At 38.8% G+C, this 17,392-nt stretch overlaps 1 protein-coding gene across 2 annotated transcripts in view; it reads left to right on the forward strand.

The window, feature by feature from the left end:
- PI4KA (phosphatidylinositol 4-kinase alpha) overlaps nucleotides 1-17,392 on the forward strand; it is a 54,298-nt gene that overhangs the window by 2,854 nt on the left and 34,052 nt on the right. The window contains exons 3-19 of one of the 2 annotated variants that reach the window (XM_066331378.1): nucleotides 555-648; nucleotides 1,315-1,403; nucleotides 1,860-1,932; nucleotides 2,261-2,520; nucleotides 3,199-3,268; nucleotides 5,179-5,327; nucleotides 5,918-5,983; nucleotides 6,978-7,074; nucleotides 7,461-7,652; nucleotides 8,377-8,477; nucleotides 9,214-9,343; nucleotides 10,097-10,229; nucleotides 11,063-11,158; nucleotides 11,847-12,030; nucleotides 12,757-12,860; nucleotides 13,787-13,955; nucleotides 15,817-15,867. In XM_066331378.1, the coding sequence (XP_066187475.1) occupies nucleotides 555-648; nucleotides 1,315-1,403; nucleotides 1,860-1,932; nucleotides 2,261-2,520; nucleotides 3,199-3,268; nucleotides 5,179-5,327; nucleotides 5,918-5,983; nucleotides 6,978-7,074; nucleotides 7,461-7,652; nucleotides 8,377-8,477; nucleotides 9,214-9,343; nucleotides 10,097-10,229; nucleotides 11,063-11,158; nucleotides 11,847-12,030; nucleotides 12,757-12,860; nucleotides 13,787-13,955; nucleotides 15,817-15,867 (2,058 nt within the window). The remainder of the gene's footprint in view (nucleotides 1-554; nucleotides 649-1,314; nucleotides 1,404-1,859; nucleotides 1,933-2,260; nucleotides 2,521-3,198; nucleotides 3,269-5,178; nucleotides 5,328-5,917; nucleotides 5,984-6,977; nucleotides 7,075-7,460; nucleotides 7,653-8,376; nucleotides 8,478-9,213; nucleotides 9,344-10,096; nucleotides 10,230-11,062; nucleotides 11,159-11,846; nucleotides 12,031-12,756; nucleotides 12,861-13,786; nucleotides 13,956-15,816; nucleotides 15,868-17,392) is intronic. The other variant, XM_066331379.1, reaches the window with a different exon arrangement.

Consider the following 17,392-nt stretch of genomic DNA (forward strand, 5'->3'; position numbering starts at 1 on the left):
ATCGCCTCCTGTTTAGTAACCATGTGCTATGGTACAGCTTGCACGGAATAATTGACCTTGTTCTTTTTCCTCTTTTGGGTTTTTTGGGGGTTTTTGTTTTATAAGGCAGCTGTGCTGTGCTTTGATTGGCAGGTGAGGGAGCTGAAGTGTTACACTGATGTGTTAAGTGACTTGTTCAAGGCCATGGGATGCATCACATGTGCTGAATTGGCACTGGCACTCTGAATTCTTAGCTGTCTTAAAATTATTCTGGGAGCTTGCTGTCAATTAATAAAATATTGGGGGTTAAGTACTGTTCTGCAACTTTCTCCTCCAGCTTTTACAGAGAATGAGCTGCTGCCTGGAATGAAAGGCTTGGATTTAAGGCACCAAATTGGGTTACTTCCATTTGCTTATTTTGAAATCAGTTTTGCAATAGTCAAGAAGCCTGTGGAGTAATCATTAGAAGCAAGTTTTGTGTGTGCTAATATAATTTTACCACATCTCTAAAATACCTTGAGATGATATGGTTCAGCTTTTCTTCTCCATTTTCAGTAGAATATTTTCTTCTTTAGCACAAGGATACTGTGGTTCCTTACCTTCTGCGGCTCCTGAAGGGCCTTCCCAAAGTGCAGTGGATAGAAGAAAGCAATGCACGGAAAGGCAGAGGTGATGTTTGGATTTTTTGATCTTTGTTATGGAATGCCAGGCAGGAAATGGAAATAGCAAAGGTTGTTCAGGACATGGTTCAAGGGGAGGGGAGAAGTCCTGCTAGGTTCTTACTTAGCTCCTGGCCTGACAGCCTTTAATATTGATTTTCTTTAGAAGCCAAAGGAAGTTGAATAGATCCTTGTTTTCCTGCTTGGCTGCTTTTTGATGAATTGCACTTTCCAAATGGTTCTGTGTTCAATATATTTTGTTACTAAACTGGAAAAGACTGTGTAGTGGGTAGAGTAGGAGAGTGGAACATGAGATTCTTACTCTCTACTTCTAGATTTGATGCTTAGTTGCTGTTTAAAACACTTCATTTTTTTTTTTGCTCCCTTAATGTAAGAATACTTTTATACAGTATTATGTAATTAAGATTTATTTCAGATTAGTTGAAAGCCTGGGAAGGTTTTTAATTCTTATTTTTCTTTAGATATTTACGCTGAAATTATGATGGTTAGAGCGCTTCTAAATTTTGTATGGAATAGTATTTTTCTCTACAATCTGTCTCAGAACTTTATGATATGGGAGTCACTTGTGCCTTCTTGCTTTATTACAGTTTGCACTTTCTGTGTTGGTTCTTTCTAATGTGGTTTAAGTGCTGATTTTCTCTCCATTACTTTGCAGGTTTGCTTCCAGTGGCAGAAAACTTCAGCTTCTGCTTGGTGACGTTGTTATCTGACGTGGCTTACAGGGATGCATCTCTCCGAGAGCAGGTGCAGTTTAAGTGTGTGCTGTTGTATTACCCAGTTCTGCAATGCTGCAATCCTGACAAGTGTCTGGAGAAGAGCTGCTCCCTGTCAGCAAGGGATGCACTGACGCATTAATTTGCTTGTGTTAATAGTTAAGTACCTGGAGGATATTCATAGGTCTGCAGTTACTTTTGGGTGTCAGTTGCTGAGCCCAGAGTTTTAGAATTCCAGTTTTGATACTGAGGTTGGGAGTGCTGCAGTTTTATTGTGTAGCACTTGAAGCTCACTGCAGACTTTGCAAGAGAAGCTCTGTAACCTGAGTGAGGGCAATGTAATCTTTTAGTCACACAGCATTCAGAAATCTTCACAGAGGTGCTTACATAAATATTTACAGGTCTCATTTGTTATAATGATCTGGTGTAAGATAATGATATCACTTTACCAAAAGATATTTTTGTATGTCTATCTTGATGACTTTAGATTTTGGATGCAATCCTACAAGTAATGCAGTTCCTGTTGGGAATGTGCCAGACACCGCAAATGCACGATAAAGGTAGTGATAAAATTGTTACTGTATTTGTAACTCCTGTCCTCTGAACTTCTCTTGTGTTTGTTTGCTGGTTATCAGGATTAATCCCGAGAAGCGAGTTTTGTCTTTCAGCTTCCCTTAGCACTTCTCTGTTCTGTTTGTTGCTGACTGGAAAATACAGAAGCAGAATTATTGTAGTTTGTGATTCTTTCATGGTTTTTCCTGTGCTTGTACAAATCAGTTGTTGTAAAGCAGTTTGGGCTGAAACAGTTTAGTAAAGTGGTAGCAAAACAATGTAGAGGAAGTTCTAGGTCACTGTTAATGTGCCGTTACATGTGTTTTTCTTTTCCAGAATATTTATGCAAGTATGCAGTGCCCTGCCTGATAGGAATTTCTCGAGCCTTTGGTCGCTACAGCAATTCAGAGGAGGCTCTCCTTTCAAAGCTTTTTCCTAAAATTCCCCCACATTCCCTGAGAGTTCCAGAGGAGCTCGAAGGAATTCGCCGTCGATCCTTTAACGATTTCAGATCAATTCTTCCCAGTTCTCTGCTCACTGTTTGCCAGGAAGGATCGCTGAAGAGAAAGGCTAGCAGTGTATCCAGCATTGCACAGGTTTGTATGACTTGCTCTGTGTTGGAGTCAGCACTGAGATGATTTCTTGGTCTCAGTGGCGGCAAGACTTAAGCCTGGATATGCAGAGAGTCTCTTAACACATTGTATGACCAAATACAAATGTCTTTATTGTGGTTCCACAGCTGAGTTTCAAAATAGTTTTGTAGTTTCTGAATTACAGAAGAAGCAGTGACAGTTAAAATAGCAACTGTACTAGTAATTCTTTACATGGGGCATTTGGCAAATCCCATTCCTTGTGTTATTATCATTAAAAGGCATTCTAATGTATACCTGTAAAATCAGGAAGCTGGCACTTAATGGCTGAAGTTTTCACAGGAGGATACAGGAACTCTTCCTGGTTTCATCAGGAGCTGTGGATGTTCATTGTCTTGGGGGAAGACTGGATTGACATGGGGGTTTGAAACTACAGATTGTTACTGGCATAGTTTCATACAGTAGAGAAGTCATCATTCAGATCTCTTCCCTTTAGTCAAAAGCACTGACCTGGCATTTTTTAGCTTCCCATTTTTGACTGGATTGAGCTGTTAGACCCAGCAGTATGTAAGTTCCTGTTAGTTTTGCTTGAAGCTGTATTTAAAGTGTACAATCTATTCCCTGACAGGTTTTTAAATGTTTTATAAATATTTTCTAAACCACGGCTTTTGTGCAATGTTTCAGGTCAGTCCTGAACGTGGGCATCCCCCTCCCAGCTCTCCTGGAGGATCTGCTGCAGTTCATTACTTTGAAGGTAGATTATCTTAAGGAACAGTGGTTTGGGGTTTTGTTGCTATTTATATAAAATTTAAAACAGAAAACCTTTTGACCCCTTTCTCTGCATTTTAGAATTATTATAGTAATTCAGTGGCATATGCTGGCTAGGATTATTTAAAATATTGTGGTTTTAAAACAGTAGGAAGTAGTTATTAATTTCCCAGCTCAGTTATTTTTTACTTACTTCTTGATTCCCTTCCTGCTTGGCAGTGCCTAGTACTGAAGAGCTTAATTCAACTAGGCCAAAAAGATTTCAGGAGATTAGGCTGAGTAACTTTGAGGAACAAGAGTTAACATTGTGCTTTGGTAGACAACTGCATTGTTGATCTAGGATCTGGAATTTTGAGGCTTGTGGCACGTTGTATAAATCCAAAACAACTGCTCCATTTGGAGTGAGTGTGATGTGGTTCATTTTGGAAGACCTGGTAATTTGCTGAAGCAGGAAATATTAAAGGAGACACTGGAGTGTTCACTAATGTGCATTAGTTACTGTATCATAAAAGGCCAAAACCTGAGACAGTTTCACAAATTAATGGGCAAATTCTTAACTACTGAGTTGTGGTAGAGCACCACCTGTGAGTTCTAGGTCAAAGCACAGCTTAAAAAGAAACTCTCCTTTATGAATCATGTGGAGGACTAGCTCTGCATCTGAGCTGTTTTGGTGTCTCTGGATTTGTCTGGCCCTTTCAGGTTTTTAACAGTTTGGGCTTTCTCTGTTTCTGGACCATTCTCCTCTCTCAAACCTTGGCTTAAATTAATTTCTTCCACATTGCTTTTCTTTTTCCTTCACATTGCTATTTCTAGAGGCATCTCTTCCCCAATCATATAATGGGACTGCAGAGTAATTCTTACATTGCCAAGTAGGACCAGACCTGTTTATCTTCTGTCTACTGTGTTGAACCAATATATTCTTCAGTGTTGTGGTCTTCATGGTTTGAATAAAAACCAAAGTCTGCAGGTTAGAGAGATACTATTGTAGTAGAACAGAAATAATCTTAACTCTGTAGGTGAATAGTGGACCACTTTGTAAAAGTTTTTTAATTATTTTAGTTGTCTGTCTAGTAGAGTTACGGTTATTCTAGTCAGGTGTTTATTTTCAGTACTAACTTCTACCAAATATTTCAGCTACAATCAGTCCTTATATTACTTCTGTTGATAGAGTTTGTGGTAGTCTTGCCTTCTGAAGAAGATGAGTAGTGATCTTAGTTTTGTTTTGGCCAAGGTTAACAGCTTTAAAAAAGAATTGAGGACTTGTTGTCAATAAATAGTCTTGCTTGAAAGCCTGTTAATCACGAGAATGTTACTTTAGCACAGCCAGCTGAGCACTTCAGAAAGGCATGAGATGTAATTTCTCAAGAGGAAACAGAGCCAAGAGCAGTTTGCTGAGCAAGTTTTTTGCTTAATAGAGTACTTGAATCTGAAAAATAATTTGTTTCTCTTTGCTTTCAAATTGCTGATTGCTGTGGTGAATTGGTGCCTATTCTAGGATGAGCACTGTTCCATGTGTTCATTTCATCTAATACAGGGGAAAACTTTGCAAGATAATTTTGACTTGACCTGTCTTTGCATCTTTGTGCTTCTAATCTAAAGGGCTTTTACAAACGTTTCCAGGTAGATGCACATCATTACTGTGGAAATATTTGTCAGAAGTATCTCTGATATGGACTCAAGTTTTTGTAATGAATTCTCGTTGTGATAGTAAACTTCTAATAACAACTGTATTGTAGTTTTATATCTTCATTTAGCAGTAGATGAGCTGAAATGCACCTCTGGCAAGTTAAAGACTGTGCTAGAACTCTTATGTGGTGGCTAAATGTTTCCATTAAAGAAAGTTAATATCCTTTCTCTCCTCAAACTCATATTTCCATTATTTTTTTTTCTGATCAGGTTCGTATCTTCCCGATGGGAGTGCCCTGGATCCTGATTATTACTTCTCCACAATCAGCTCCAGCTTTTCAGTTTCCCCTCTCTTCAATGGTATTAACAATAAAGAGTTTAACATCCCACTGGAAATGCTCCGACAGCTGTTGAACATGGTACGTGATGGCTCCTTATGGAGAGTGCAGTGACACTCTGTGCTAGATGTTTGCTAGAAATAGATGCAGTTTAAGTTTAAGCTTTTACAACTGCAAGTAAAATGACAGCCTTTGTCTCTGAAGCTTTATGTAATTTTATTTTTATGGCATTTAATGTCACGCTTCAATAGTGTTCCTGAAAAGCTCTCATATAAACCATACAAAATCTGGAAAGTTAAGTAAATTTGTGTCAACTGCTTCCTGCTTGAGTCTTGCAGATGACTTGTTCTGGTGTAATCTGTGTACTGCTGGTTGCTGAAATAGAAGATTGGGTTTTGCTGTGAGAGTGGGTCTTCATGAAGGGTTTGTTTGCTGGGAATTCACACAAGTGACAGAAGCTGCAGGCCGTGTCTGCTTTTGGCATCAGCTCTTCTGGAACAGCAGAGAGACTCAAATGTTATTGTTGCAGCCTAATTTCATCTGAGGCTTTGTAGTGAAGTGACTTGTGTTTTCTATGCATTAGCAAAATTTTATTTAATTATGTTTTCCTTCTATCTAGAGTCACTAACAGGAAACATCCTGTTTTAGTTTGGGTTTTTTTGCCTCCATAGGTAAAACAGATTGTTGAGGATTCTCTTCTGAAGACCTTAGATGCAGTTATAGCTGAAGTTGCAGAGGTATGGTTTTACCTTTCTCCTTTAACAGCTTTAATACTTCATTTTTTGCCTTACTACTTGCAAAATTAGTATTTTACCTATGTAAGACATGCCTTCTCTTTGCAAAATGATACTAATTTCCTTTTTGAATAGTTCTTTCAGCGGTTTAAATCTAGCCTTGGACTGTGAAAAATGATTAAGAGGGGGTGATTTTTTTCACTAATGGAGGAGGAAATAGTTACTTTCCTACATTAGCTCTGTTGTCCTAATAAATTACAGCATTGGTTGCCCAAAACTGGTTTGCTGTAGACTAAGGCCTTTCTTACACATTGCAGTTCCATTGTCTTTTTCCACATATATGAAATGCATTGGTTGTTTTCAGTTTGTGGCTTGGAAATCACTGCTGCTCTTTAGGTGCCACTTCTGTGAGTTTGTCAGTGTTGCACTCGTGGACTTTCAGAGCTGTCTGACTTGGTTCTTTAGGTCTGTGAGTCCTCCTTCCAGAGCAAGGGTTTGTTACTTGTTCTCCTTTCCCCTGGGTGCAGTTCTGTCACAGCCTCCACATATTTTATGGAGTTTGCCTCATTTCCTCGGGGAATAAAGCTGTGGTGAAAGGGGTGTGTGCTGAAATGTGTGCAGAAATGACTCTGCTTTGCTCTCAGCCTCCCATGGAGCACTGCCATGTTGGAAATGTAGGCCTGAGTGGAGACAGCCTCAGCCTCTCCTTGTGCCATCTCAGTGAAGTGAGAGCTTTGAGTCCTCCTCCTTTTTTCTTTTTAGCCTCATTGTTAGAGAAACAGACATGCTCTTCAAATCAGTGGCTGAATCTTGTTTAATGTATTGAATGGCTGTACTTTTTCTTTTGTTAAAAGTAGAGGGGGAGAAGCTGGGAGGTTACTTCTTGTACCTGTTTTATGTGCTTGTTTACATTGTGGAGATGGAGCGAGATCCATTTATCTGTATAATGGAAAAGACTTCCTTTTGAATCTGGCAGATTGCTTCTTTTCTCTTTCAGACGGGTTCTAGTTCAGATCTCTATTACAAAACCTTCAGTGACCCTCTTTACCTTGCTCAGTTTAAAATGCTGAGAGACACACTGTACTATATGAAAGGTATAGTATTTATTTATTTTTATTTATTCTTCATTATGTTTAGGGTCACAAGCATCATCTGCTTTGTATTGAGTGCTTGAACTTTGGGTTTGCATTTCCTGGGAGCTCTACTTGTGGTATTTAATTTGTATTTTGAAATGTTTCCATATTAAAAAGTGCTATCAAAATAGAAAAAAAAATATTTTGACCACCATTAAAAGGATTAATAGATGGCATTTAAATTGTCTATTCACTGGTACACTTTGCTATATTTATCTTTCAGGCAGGACATAAACTTGATTAAATAATACAATTTTTAATGTAGCAATGACTTTTATATATGCTGATATTCTGATACACTCACTTCCATCCTTCCAGTATAATGTTGTTTCCTTTTCTTTTTTTAGACCTTCCCAACCCATTTGTGAAGGAAATCCATGATTTTGTGCTGGAGCAATTCAACAGCAGCCAGTCAGAAGTTCAGAAAATCCTCCACGACGTGGATCGATTGCACAACGAACTGAGCCCTTTAAAACTGCGCTGTCAGGCCAATGCTGCCTGTGTGGATCTCATGGTGTGGGCTGTGAAAGATGAGCAAAGTAAAAAACATGCTCTTTGGTCTCTGCAGTGTCTGTCTGTTGTGTTCTAAGTTGTAGAAATACTTACAGAGTAGATGGTGCTCGGAGAAATATTGAATTTCAGTGCAATTCTTTTTACTTTTAGAATACAAGAGTAGAACTTCCATCAAAAGGTTGTCAGATTAGTTGGCTGAGTAGTGAGATGTCTCTTTTTAGAAAAGGAAACAGAAACTTCCTATTAATTATCTCCAGGGGATGCCATAAATGCTGAATTGCAGCTATTTATTTTCTAGTTTCTGTTTTATTTATTGCTCTTAATCTCTTAAATACTTCTCATTGGTTCTTTTAAAGAAAATGTTTTTTCTTTATTGGTAGTAGGACTGGGAAGCTCTTTCTTACTTTTCCTCTGTTTTCTTTCTTGTATAGATCTTACATCTGCTGAATATGTGAACGATTTTTTTTTTTGTTTTGGACACTGCAGTATTTGATTTCTGTTCAGTATGAAGTATGCTCAAAATCTGCTTTAAGTACTGTCATTCCTTCAGTCACAGTGTTTGACAGAGCTGTTTGGTGCAGGTTCAAAGTTTCTAAAACTGTTCTTGCAGAAGCAGCACTGAATCTTACACTACAAGTTTGAAGCTGATAAATTCTCTCCATTATTTTAGAAATTCCAGTAAGCATTGAGTTGTGTGTGGCCTAATAACAAATTGAAAATAATTTTTTCTGTTGGATTTTTTAATTTAAGGTGCAGAAAACCTGTGTATCAAGTTGTCAGAGAAGCTGCAGTCAAAAACCTCAAGCAAAGTCATCATTGCTCACTTACCACTGCTAATTTGCTGTTTGCAGGTCTGTCTTTACAGCATTTGTCATTAATTACTGTCATTACTCACTGTATCAGTGAATGAGAGTTTGGGGAGTTTTACAGATTGCTGGAGCACTTTATCTGCTATTTTTTTTACTTTCCATCACTGTGTTCTACATTGGGATTTCAGAGGTCTGGTGTGAAAACTAGGAACTGCTTTTAGAATTTTCTTAGCTCAACTATTTCTTGAAGAATAATATTCATGAGAGTTTTCTAACCATTACTTAATTTCTGAACTATTTAGCTTCTTAGTCCTTTACACAAATAGTTACAATATCGGGACTGGCAGGTCACTGAGGTTTTAGACTAAGCCTTTGTTATTCTAACTTTTGTCTTTATTGGCCACTTATCCAGTCTTACAAATGTGGTGTTTCCTACCACATAATTTGTAAGTTATCAGATTCCTTTAAGTGTTGGAACTTCTACTTTATTTTTGGAGGGTGCAGTTCATTTCATGTAACTGCTGTGAAAACACCCAGGAAGAGAGCAGCAAGGCTTGAGTGGTATATGACACACCCTAAAATAACCTAAACCAGTTAGAGGCTTAAAATGTCTAAATCTGCTAAAAATTGAATCTCTTACAACTAAGTAGGATTTGCTTTGTTTTCTGTTTGTATTGAGCTGAAGTTGCAAGCTTGCAGCTGAAATAAAAATGTGCTGTTTTATTCTAAAGCTATGTTTTGTTGGTTTTATCTTTTTTTTTTTTTTTTTCCTTTTTAGGGTCTGGGTCGTCTGTGTGAGAGGTTCCCTGTTGTGGTTCATTCTGTCAATCCATCATTGAGAGACTTTCTTGTGATACCTTCCCCAGTGCTTGTGAAACTTTACAAATATCACAACCAGTATCACACAGGTAAGGGAAAAAAGCCTGTGCTCCAGTATTATTGTTTTCCAACTTGTGTGGCTTTTTCATACTTTTTGGTATGTTGTGATGATGCAGCTGTAGGTGGAAATGGAGATGGAATTGTGCAATTGTTTTTGGAGGTGGGGAGAAGGGAAGCAAATGAAATTCTGGTAGAAATGTGTCTAAGGGTAAGCAGTAGAACTGCTGTGTCTATTCTGCTGACACTGAGCACTTCTGTCTTGACTGAAATTCTGCAGCCAGAGCCAGTGCATAATTATTCTCATAGTGAGGGAAAGGAAATCACATACCCAGTTGGAACCTCCCTTGTTTCAAGTTGAGGCCGTTGTGTCTAATTCTCCTACAAAGACTGCTTCTGTCTGCCCTGTAGCCTACTTAGCAGTTTGAGAGGCAGCCACTGGGTCTGTCCAAAGCTGCTGCTTCTCCAGAGTGAACTAGGTCACATTCCTCACACTTCCCATACACATCCTCTGCTCCAGCCATGTGACTGTCTTGGCATTGGGCAGGTTTTTGTTGTTGGTTTAAATTTTAGCATGTTTTCGAGTTATGATTTCCAGAAGAAAAATGTTCAATTCGAATCACTTGCTGATGGAAAAGCTAGGGCAAAATTGTAATGCTAGGGCAAAATAGTGAAGCAATAAGAAGTGGCTTAATTTAGGAATATTAATTTAGGAATAGTCAAATGCAGTAATCGCTTGCATAGCTCATCAAGTGGTGTTGATTCCTGTACTCCTGTGTTCTTAGTAGGTGGGAATGACATCAAGATTAGTGTCACCAACGAGCATTCAGAGTCCACTCTAAATGTAATGCCTGGCAAGAAAGGTCAGCCATCCATGTATGAGCAGCTGCGTGACATTGCCATAGACAACATCTGCAGGTAAGAGGGGGATGGCACCACGCTGGACATGTGCTATTTCCCTGGTGAAATGCTGGACATGTGCTATTTCCCTGGTGAAATGCTGGACATGTGCTATTTCCCTGGTGAAATGCTGGACATGTGCTATTTCCCTGGTGAAATGCTGGACATGTGCTATTTCCCTGGTAAAATGCTGGACATGTGCTATTTCCCTGGTGAAATGGTGGACACGTGCTATTTCCCTGGCAGAAAAGTACTGTGCCCATTTAGAAAGTTCTGGTCCCTGCTGCCATGAAGTCTTTGTGCCTTGTTTGGTCGTGACTTCGTTTTCCTTCAGGCATCTCTTGGTTCTGTTTATGTCTTAACTGTAAAATAATAATTCAGTCTTGTTTTGCTTCCCACATCTGCTAGTTACCATTTTCAGTCGGTAGGTGTTTTTGTAGATATTCAGTAGGTTTTTTTTGTTTCCAGCTTAAGTTATTACACAAGTGAGCCTCCTGTAACAGAAGGATTGTCACATACTCCTGTGGGCAGTGATTATTCTTCCCTTTTAGACAGCTACAGAGAGCTAGAGGGGAGACATAGTTGGTGACTAGAGACAAGGAATTGAAGTTTCAAAGCACTGGATTCTGAGTTTACCTTATTGCATATTCCCATCATTATTTTTTCTGAAAAAACCAGAAGTAGAAACTCGGCTCATTTTTTAAAATGCATCTGCAGTGTTCCTTGGCAATTAGTTCTTATTCTTCAGTGTAAACCTGCTTCCCTTACATATAGATGGCATGCATTTACAGTAGTTAAAAGTGATATGTTTTATTGATGTATTATGTGGTTTTTGTCCATTGTTACTCCAGGTGCTTGAAGGCTGGCTTGACCATAGATTCAGTGATTGTTGAGGCCTTTCTTGCCAGTTTATCCAACCGTCTGTACATCTCTCAGGAGAATGATAAGTAAGTTGTCAGTCATAAAACCCATTTTTCCTTCACTCAGTGAATCTTAGACTTATCCTAAGATAAAAGTATGGGCAGCATTATTTTAGAATTAAATGTCTCTGAGATTAACGGGTTTGTGCATGGGGTCAGGATCTTCCCATGCCAAGTGTTTGCAGAGCTGAGCCCATTTTCATACTGAGAGGTATGGATTCAGTTTTAGCTGATTGAATCAGCAAATCTTTGGTGAATATTTTGAGTCCTCAGCTGAGTGATGCTTTCTCCTCAAGCTTCAGCTGTCCTTTTTGGCTAGACACATCTTGTCACTTGTTGCATTTTGCTCTGCTCACCAACCAAGAAATCTCATGGGGGAGGTTCTGTAGTAGCTGGTCTGACTGTCTTAGAATTTTACCCATCATTTTTGCCTCTTTTCACTGTTTTTAGAACAGTTTGTTCATGGCTCAGTGTAGGTTTCTTCAATAATGAGTTTGGGGGAGGTTATTTTTTGTTTGGAAAATCAGCTTGTGGAAGTATATCCTTTAGTGTTGGGGATGTATGGAGTGGCAGTATTAAAGCTGTCAGTGGTGTTTAAATTTAGTGTAGGAAATGTTACTTACATGAAATGAGTAAGGTAACTGTAACTGAGGTCTTGGTAACTGTTGAACAGTTACATTTATCACCTTGGGGGTTTTGTTTGTTTTCCTAACAGGGAAGCTCATTTGATTCCTGACCACACAATTCGTGCTCTAGGGCACATTGCAGTGGCACTGAGGGACACCCCAAAAGTGATGGAACCCATCCTGCAGATCTTACAGCAGAAGTTTTGCCAGCCACCTTCTCACCTTGACGTACTCATCATTGATCAGCTCGGCTGTTTGGTCATCACTGGAAATGTAAGGAAAGAACTGGCCAAGAGGATGCCAGTGCATCATCCCTTTCCTTTAGTTCAATGGAAATGTATTTTAGAAAGTGCATGTGCAGAGGGCTTTTAAAGCTTCTCTTTTCTTCACTACAGGTAGACACTTGTACAGTCTTTGTGATACCAGAAAACAAAAGCTGTGATAATGTGTAAAGTGCTGTCCCTGAAAAGAAGATGAATCCCCATAGAAAATAAGTCTTAAAAAAAAAAACCACTATAAAGCTCACCAAACTCAATGTTTTCAAAAGTTACTAAGTTTTTAAACTTGGCCTATCACAGATAAGTGAAGAGGATTTTCTTTTTGTATCAGTAATTAACTTTCAAAGTCTTGTAGGTTAATACATTTAGAAGTATGAAGATTGACTTCTTCAGTCATACAAACATTAACTGACTTTTTCCAAATGTTATTTGTGCCTCTGAACAAGCAATTAATTGCCAGAACTCAGAAGCCTGAAAAAATGGTTTCTATCAGAAAGGCAGAATTAAAGAACATAATAAATTTTCTAAAATGGAATCAATTAAAAGCATTCACAAAGGCACTTGTACTGTTTGCCTCATGGAAGCTGAAACCATTGCTCAGGCCATGGCTGCACACTTATGTGGAGGATTTGGTAACACTTAGAGTATTTTCCAGGGCTGTTCTTTAGCGAGATTATATTCCATAAGCTTTACTTAGGGATTTGGTTTTGGTTTTTTGCAGCAATACATTTACGGTGAGGTGTGGAATCTATTCCAGCAAATCAGTGTTAAAGCAAGCTCAGTTGTTTACTCTGCCACAAAGGACTGTAAGGACCATGGATACAGGTAATACTTCACCCTGTCCCTTAAATGTGTGAAAACTGTATCAAATACCCTTTATACCCTTTGTGCTGCTTTGGGGTTTTTCACTTTTTCCTACTATCAAGTTTTATTGCAAGATTGCAAATTGAACTGTTCTTTGATGTTAAAAAGAAATTGTTAATTTAAAAATATTAGCACTTCAAAATGCAGATATTCCTGAAAATGCTTTTCACTACAGGCAGCATTTATAACTTTTACCTCTGTAAGGAGTCAGTGTTTATGAAAGATAATTGACATTGATTACTTATGTTATCTGTAATCACAGTAATTAATTACTAAATGGCAGTAATTAGTTATAAATCTCTTAGCCCAGAAAAGATGAGAGTGCAGTTTGTTTTGTTTTTAATATGATCCTGGTACTTGTTTGGGATTAAATGCAAGCCATTAACAATTCAATTCTTTGTATGTAAGTTGTTCCACTAGAAGTAAAGATTATCACTGACTGTTGGTGGTTGGGGTAGGCTGGATACCTTTCAATGCAGAAGGGGAGTAGCAGAGAATTCTGTTCCTGTCAGTGTGTTTTACCAGTGCAATCTCAGCTTCAACAGCTGATAGGAGTTCTGATCCTTCTGCTCAAGAGCTTTCCCAAAACAGAAGCATTGCCCTTGGCTGCTTTTTGTCTGCTACAGGGAAGTGCTTTCCTTGTGGCCATGAATCTGACATCCTCCAAAGGCACTTAAAAAAACTTAGAAACAGTTTTTCCACTTAAATACCAATTGCATTTCAATTGTCAGTAAAGTGATGTGCTGCTAATAAAAACAGCAAGAAAAAGCCCTATGTTAAAATATGTCAATAGCCTTATTACAAGAGTTACTATCGGTATTCTGAAGAAAACACTGAAAATATAAAACCTGAGGAATTGCTTGTTCATAGCTGTTCTTTCTCCTCAGGCACTGCTCCTTGGCAGTCATTAATGCCCTGGCCAACATCGCTGCCAACATCCAGGTGGAGCACCTTGTGGATGAGCTGCTGATGAACTTGCTGGAGCTGTTTGTTCAGCTTGGGCTGGAAGGAAAGAGAGCTAGTGAGAGAGCAAGTGAAAAAGGACCAGCACTGAAGGTCAGCTATGCACTGGTTTTTCGTTGTGTGCAGCTGTGCTTTACGTGGGTGGCACTGCTAAACACACAGGGAAAACCCACACTGTGCTAAGCCTGAAGCGTGTCTGGGTGCCTCACTGATCCGTGTGGAGTGTCACAGGTAAAATGGGATAGCTGCAGTTCAGCTGGGACTGCCTCAACTGGAGTGTCAGAGGCAGAGCTGCCAAGGGAAGCGTGGGATGCTCTGGAATCAGTATGGGAGACAAGCTGCTGCACTGACTGAAACCGTGCAATTCTGCAGTGGAGAAATGACAGATTTCTGATGCATTGGGCTAGGAGGCAGTGTTTCTTTAATGTGGAGATGCTGAGAGCAGTTCCACTCAAACATTCTACTCAATGCAGAATACCAGTTATGAAAGGTATTCTGAAGATGGGGTTACTTAATTTTCAAGAAGAGATAAAGAGAGTAAAACAGTGCACATGCTGTGCTCCCCAAACAAAAGCAATTTTTTCTCTATTAGTTTGCCTATGTCTCATCTTCTCAGCACACTTAAATTTGCTTGATAACCATTAAAATGTTCAGTGATTTATTTTTTCTGTTTTCAACCATTCAAAAGTGATTTCTGTGAGGAGAAGAAAAAATATCTTATTTTTCTTCTGCTGTTGCTGAGAGTTGGCATGGATGTCCCTTGAGTATGCCCAGGAATGGAAGTAATTCCATCTTCTTTGCCCTCAGTGCCGTGTGTTATCATAAAGAGGCTGATATTTCACTTCTTTAAACAAAGAATGCTACTAGAAAAGTGGGGTTTCTACAGAAATTGTGTCGTTCTGCTGGGTTCTGGCCATTGCAGTTAGTTTGCATCTCTGCTCTGACTCCGAAGCAGTGAGTCGCATGCAGTGGATTGTCCTGAAGTTAACAAAAAAAAGTGCTGACTTTTTCCAGTTGTCCCTACCCCTTAGAGTGTCTTCTATGCTATTATTTTATTCTCTTCAAAAATATTTTAAGACTCATTCTTTGTTTTGCTTTATCTTGACTCTCCTGGAAAGATAACTGAAATTTGTTTTAATTGGGTTACACCATTATTGTTTCATCTGGAGACTATTTGGCTTTGTTTCTGTATTACCCTCTTCTTTCTTTCTTTCTTTCTTTCTTTCTTTCTTTCTTTCTTTCTTTCTTTCTTTGTTCTTGGTTTTTTTGTTTGTTTTTTTTTTTTTTTAATTGCTTCCTTTTGCTTTATTTCACTTCTTGCAAAGCTCTGCCCTGTTAGCATTTCTTCCCTGCCTCGTCTGTGTGGGACCAGCAGTCTCTCTCTTGTAAGGAGGGAGCTGGAGCATTGCCTCTTTCCCAAATCCAGTGTGAAGGGATGTGGGAGGTTGGGAAAGGCTTTAAAGTGGGGTCTATGCCATCACTGTTTTCCTGATCAGAACAGTCAAAGGAAATGTATATTTTCCTTATGTTTCTTATATTTCAATGGAAAAGCTCCTCCTGCTTCAATAAATTCTGGAAAATCCTGTCTTTTTACAGGCTTGTTATTTTTGGCTTCATTTTGATAGTACAGTGTAACTTCTGGTAAACATTTGATACTTCTTTGTGGCCACCCATTTAATGTAATCATTTTTCTAACAGTTATTCAATATCGATAGACTCTGCTGACAGGGAAAAAATCCCTTCAATAGTCCATGAGGAAAACCTGAAAAGCTTTGTTAAAAGATTCCAAGTTGTGTTCAGTCCTGTGGATTTCATGGGTGCTCTCTTGACCACCTTGTGTACATCTCTTTGCAAGATACAGAATTGTAATGTTTGATGCTTGAAATATGTCTTATAGCAAACACTTTAGAAATGCTTCTGTAGATGTTTTGAGCATTTCCTTTTTCTTCTCCAGGCCTCCAGTAGTGCAGGGAACCTGGGTGTGCTCATTCCTGTCATTGCTGTGGTGAGTATCCAATGGATGAGTTGTTGCAAACAATATTTTTTCTTGCATTTATCAAATACTGGTGCTATTTCAAGCAAAATGGTTTGATTGGCTGCCAGTGCAGGGGTTACCAGCCAGGGGAAATGTAGTGCTAGTGTAAAATAATACACCTTGCTCTAGGGGCGAGAACCATTTGTTTAATAATGAAGAATCTTTTGTGATTCAGGGTTAGATTGTTTGAAGCCATTAATTCAGGAGATTCTTGAGCTAAATAATACTGCAGGGAATATTACTTTGAATAGTGTTTGGCATGGAGTGTAAGAAACAGCACATATCTGTGGCCTGAGGAGAAGTAAAAAACAAAAGTTAATAGAGACAGAGTGAAAAATAAATCTCAGTTTGGCAGCAAAGTGAATTCTGCTTCTTAAAAGGAAGAAAAGAACATTGATCAAGAAGGGGATACATGTCCCATGTCTTCTGAAGTGAGAATTGACTGTCAGGCTGAAAGCATTTTAGGAAATGTGCAAGCACACCAGTGTCCATGCCAGACTCATTTATTCTGAAGCAGGTCTGTGTTCACTCTTGGATGTAATTTTTTTCTGGGGAAAAAAACATTTCTTTTAACAAAGTACAGGTGCTAATTCACGAAAAGCTTGTAGATCTAGATATCCAGTGGAAAGTTTGATACATCCAAGGTGTGTTACCAGGTCAGTAGGACTATTTGTCCAACTGCTGTAGCTTTTACAAAAAAAAGTCACATCTAAAAGATCCATAGACAAACTTCCTAGAGGACAAAAGGCATAATGCTGCTGCTTGTTTCCCTCCTGAAGCTGAATTATTCTGTGGAACTTTTCCTGTACAGCTGGTGGGACAAAAGGGAAAAACCTATCCCATGCTTGCAGTAGGGATGCCTGCCTGTAACTTGTTCATACTGCACATCCATTAACAGGCAGGAAAAAAGCATTCATTTCATACTCTGCCCCCTCAAATCTCTTCACTGAATCTGTCAAAGAGAAGAGTCTAAAATTAGCACTAAAGATCAGAGGACTTCCTTTCCTTCCCATATCTCTTCCACTGGTTTCATACATCAGCCCTCCCCAAATCCAGCAGTGATCACAAGGACCAGTTCCCAACTTTAAAGAAATGTGTTTGCAAATGTCTTGGATCACTGTTACTTCAATAGTTACTCAGCTAGTCCTGCATTGAGATGTTCCAGTGGGTGGCATTTTTCAGCTGTCAGGGATGCTGATTTGAGGGACAGCAGGACCATTCCTTGCATATTGAGAGAAGATTAGTGCTTATTAGAGACTTAATGTAGAAGTCATGGAAGTACTTTTCAAATTTTTATCAATGATATATTTGTTCTGAATAGCTGGGAATAACTGCATTTTTCTTAACCAATGTGACCTTTAAATGCAGTCAGATAGGGCCAGAATCTGAAGCAAGAGTTAATGGTTACATTATGGTTGTTGAAACAAATATTTGACTTTCTTGCACAATGTATGAAGATCATGAGTTTTGAGCAGTAGCTGATTTGCTTTTCTGT

The sequence above is a fragment of the Sylvia atricapilla genome, chromosome 17 (genome assembly GCF_009819655.1).
Source record: "Sylvia atricapilla isolate bSylAtr1 chromosome 17, bSylAtr1.pri, whole genome shotgun sequence".
NCBI lineage: Eukaryota > Metazoa > Chordata > Aves > Passeriformes > Sylviidae > Sylvia > Sylvia atricapilla.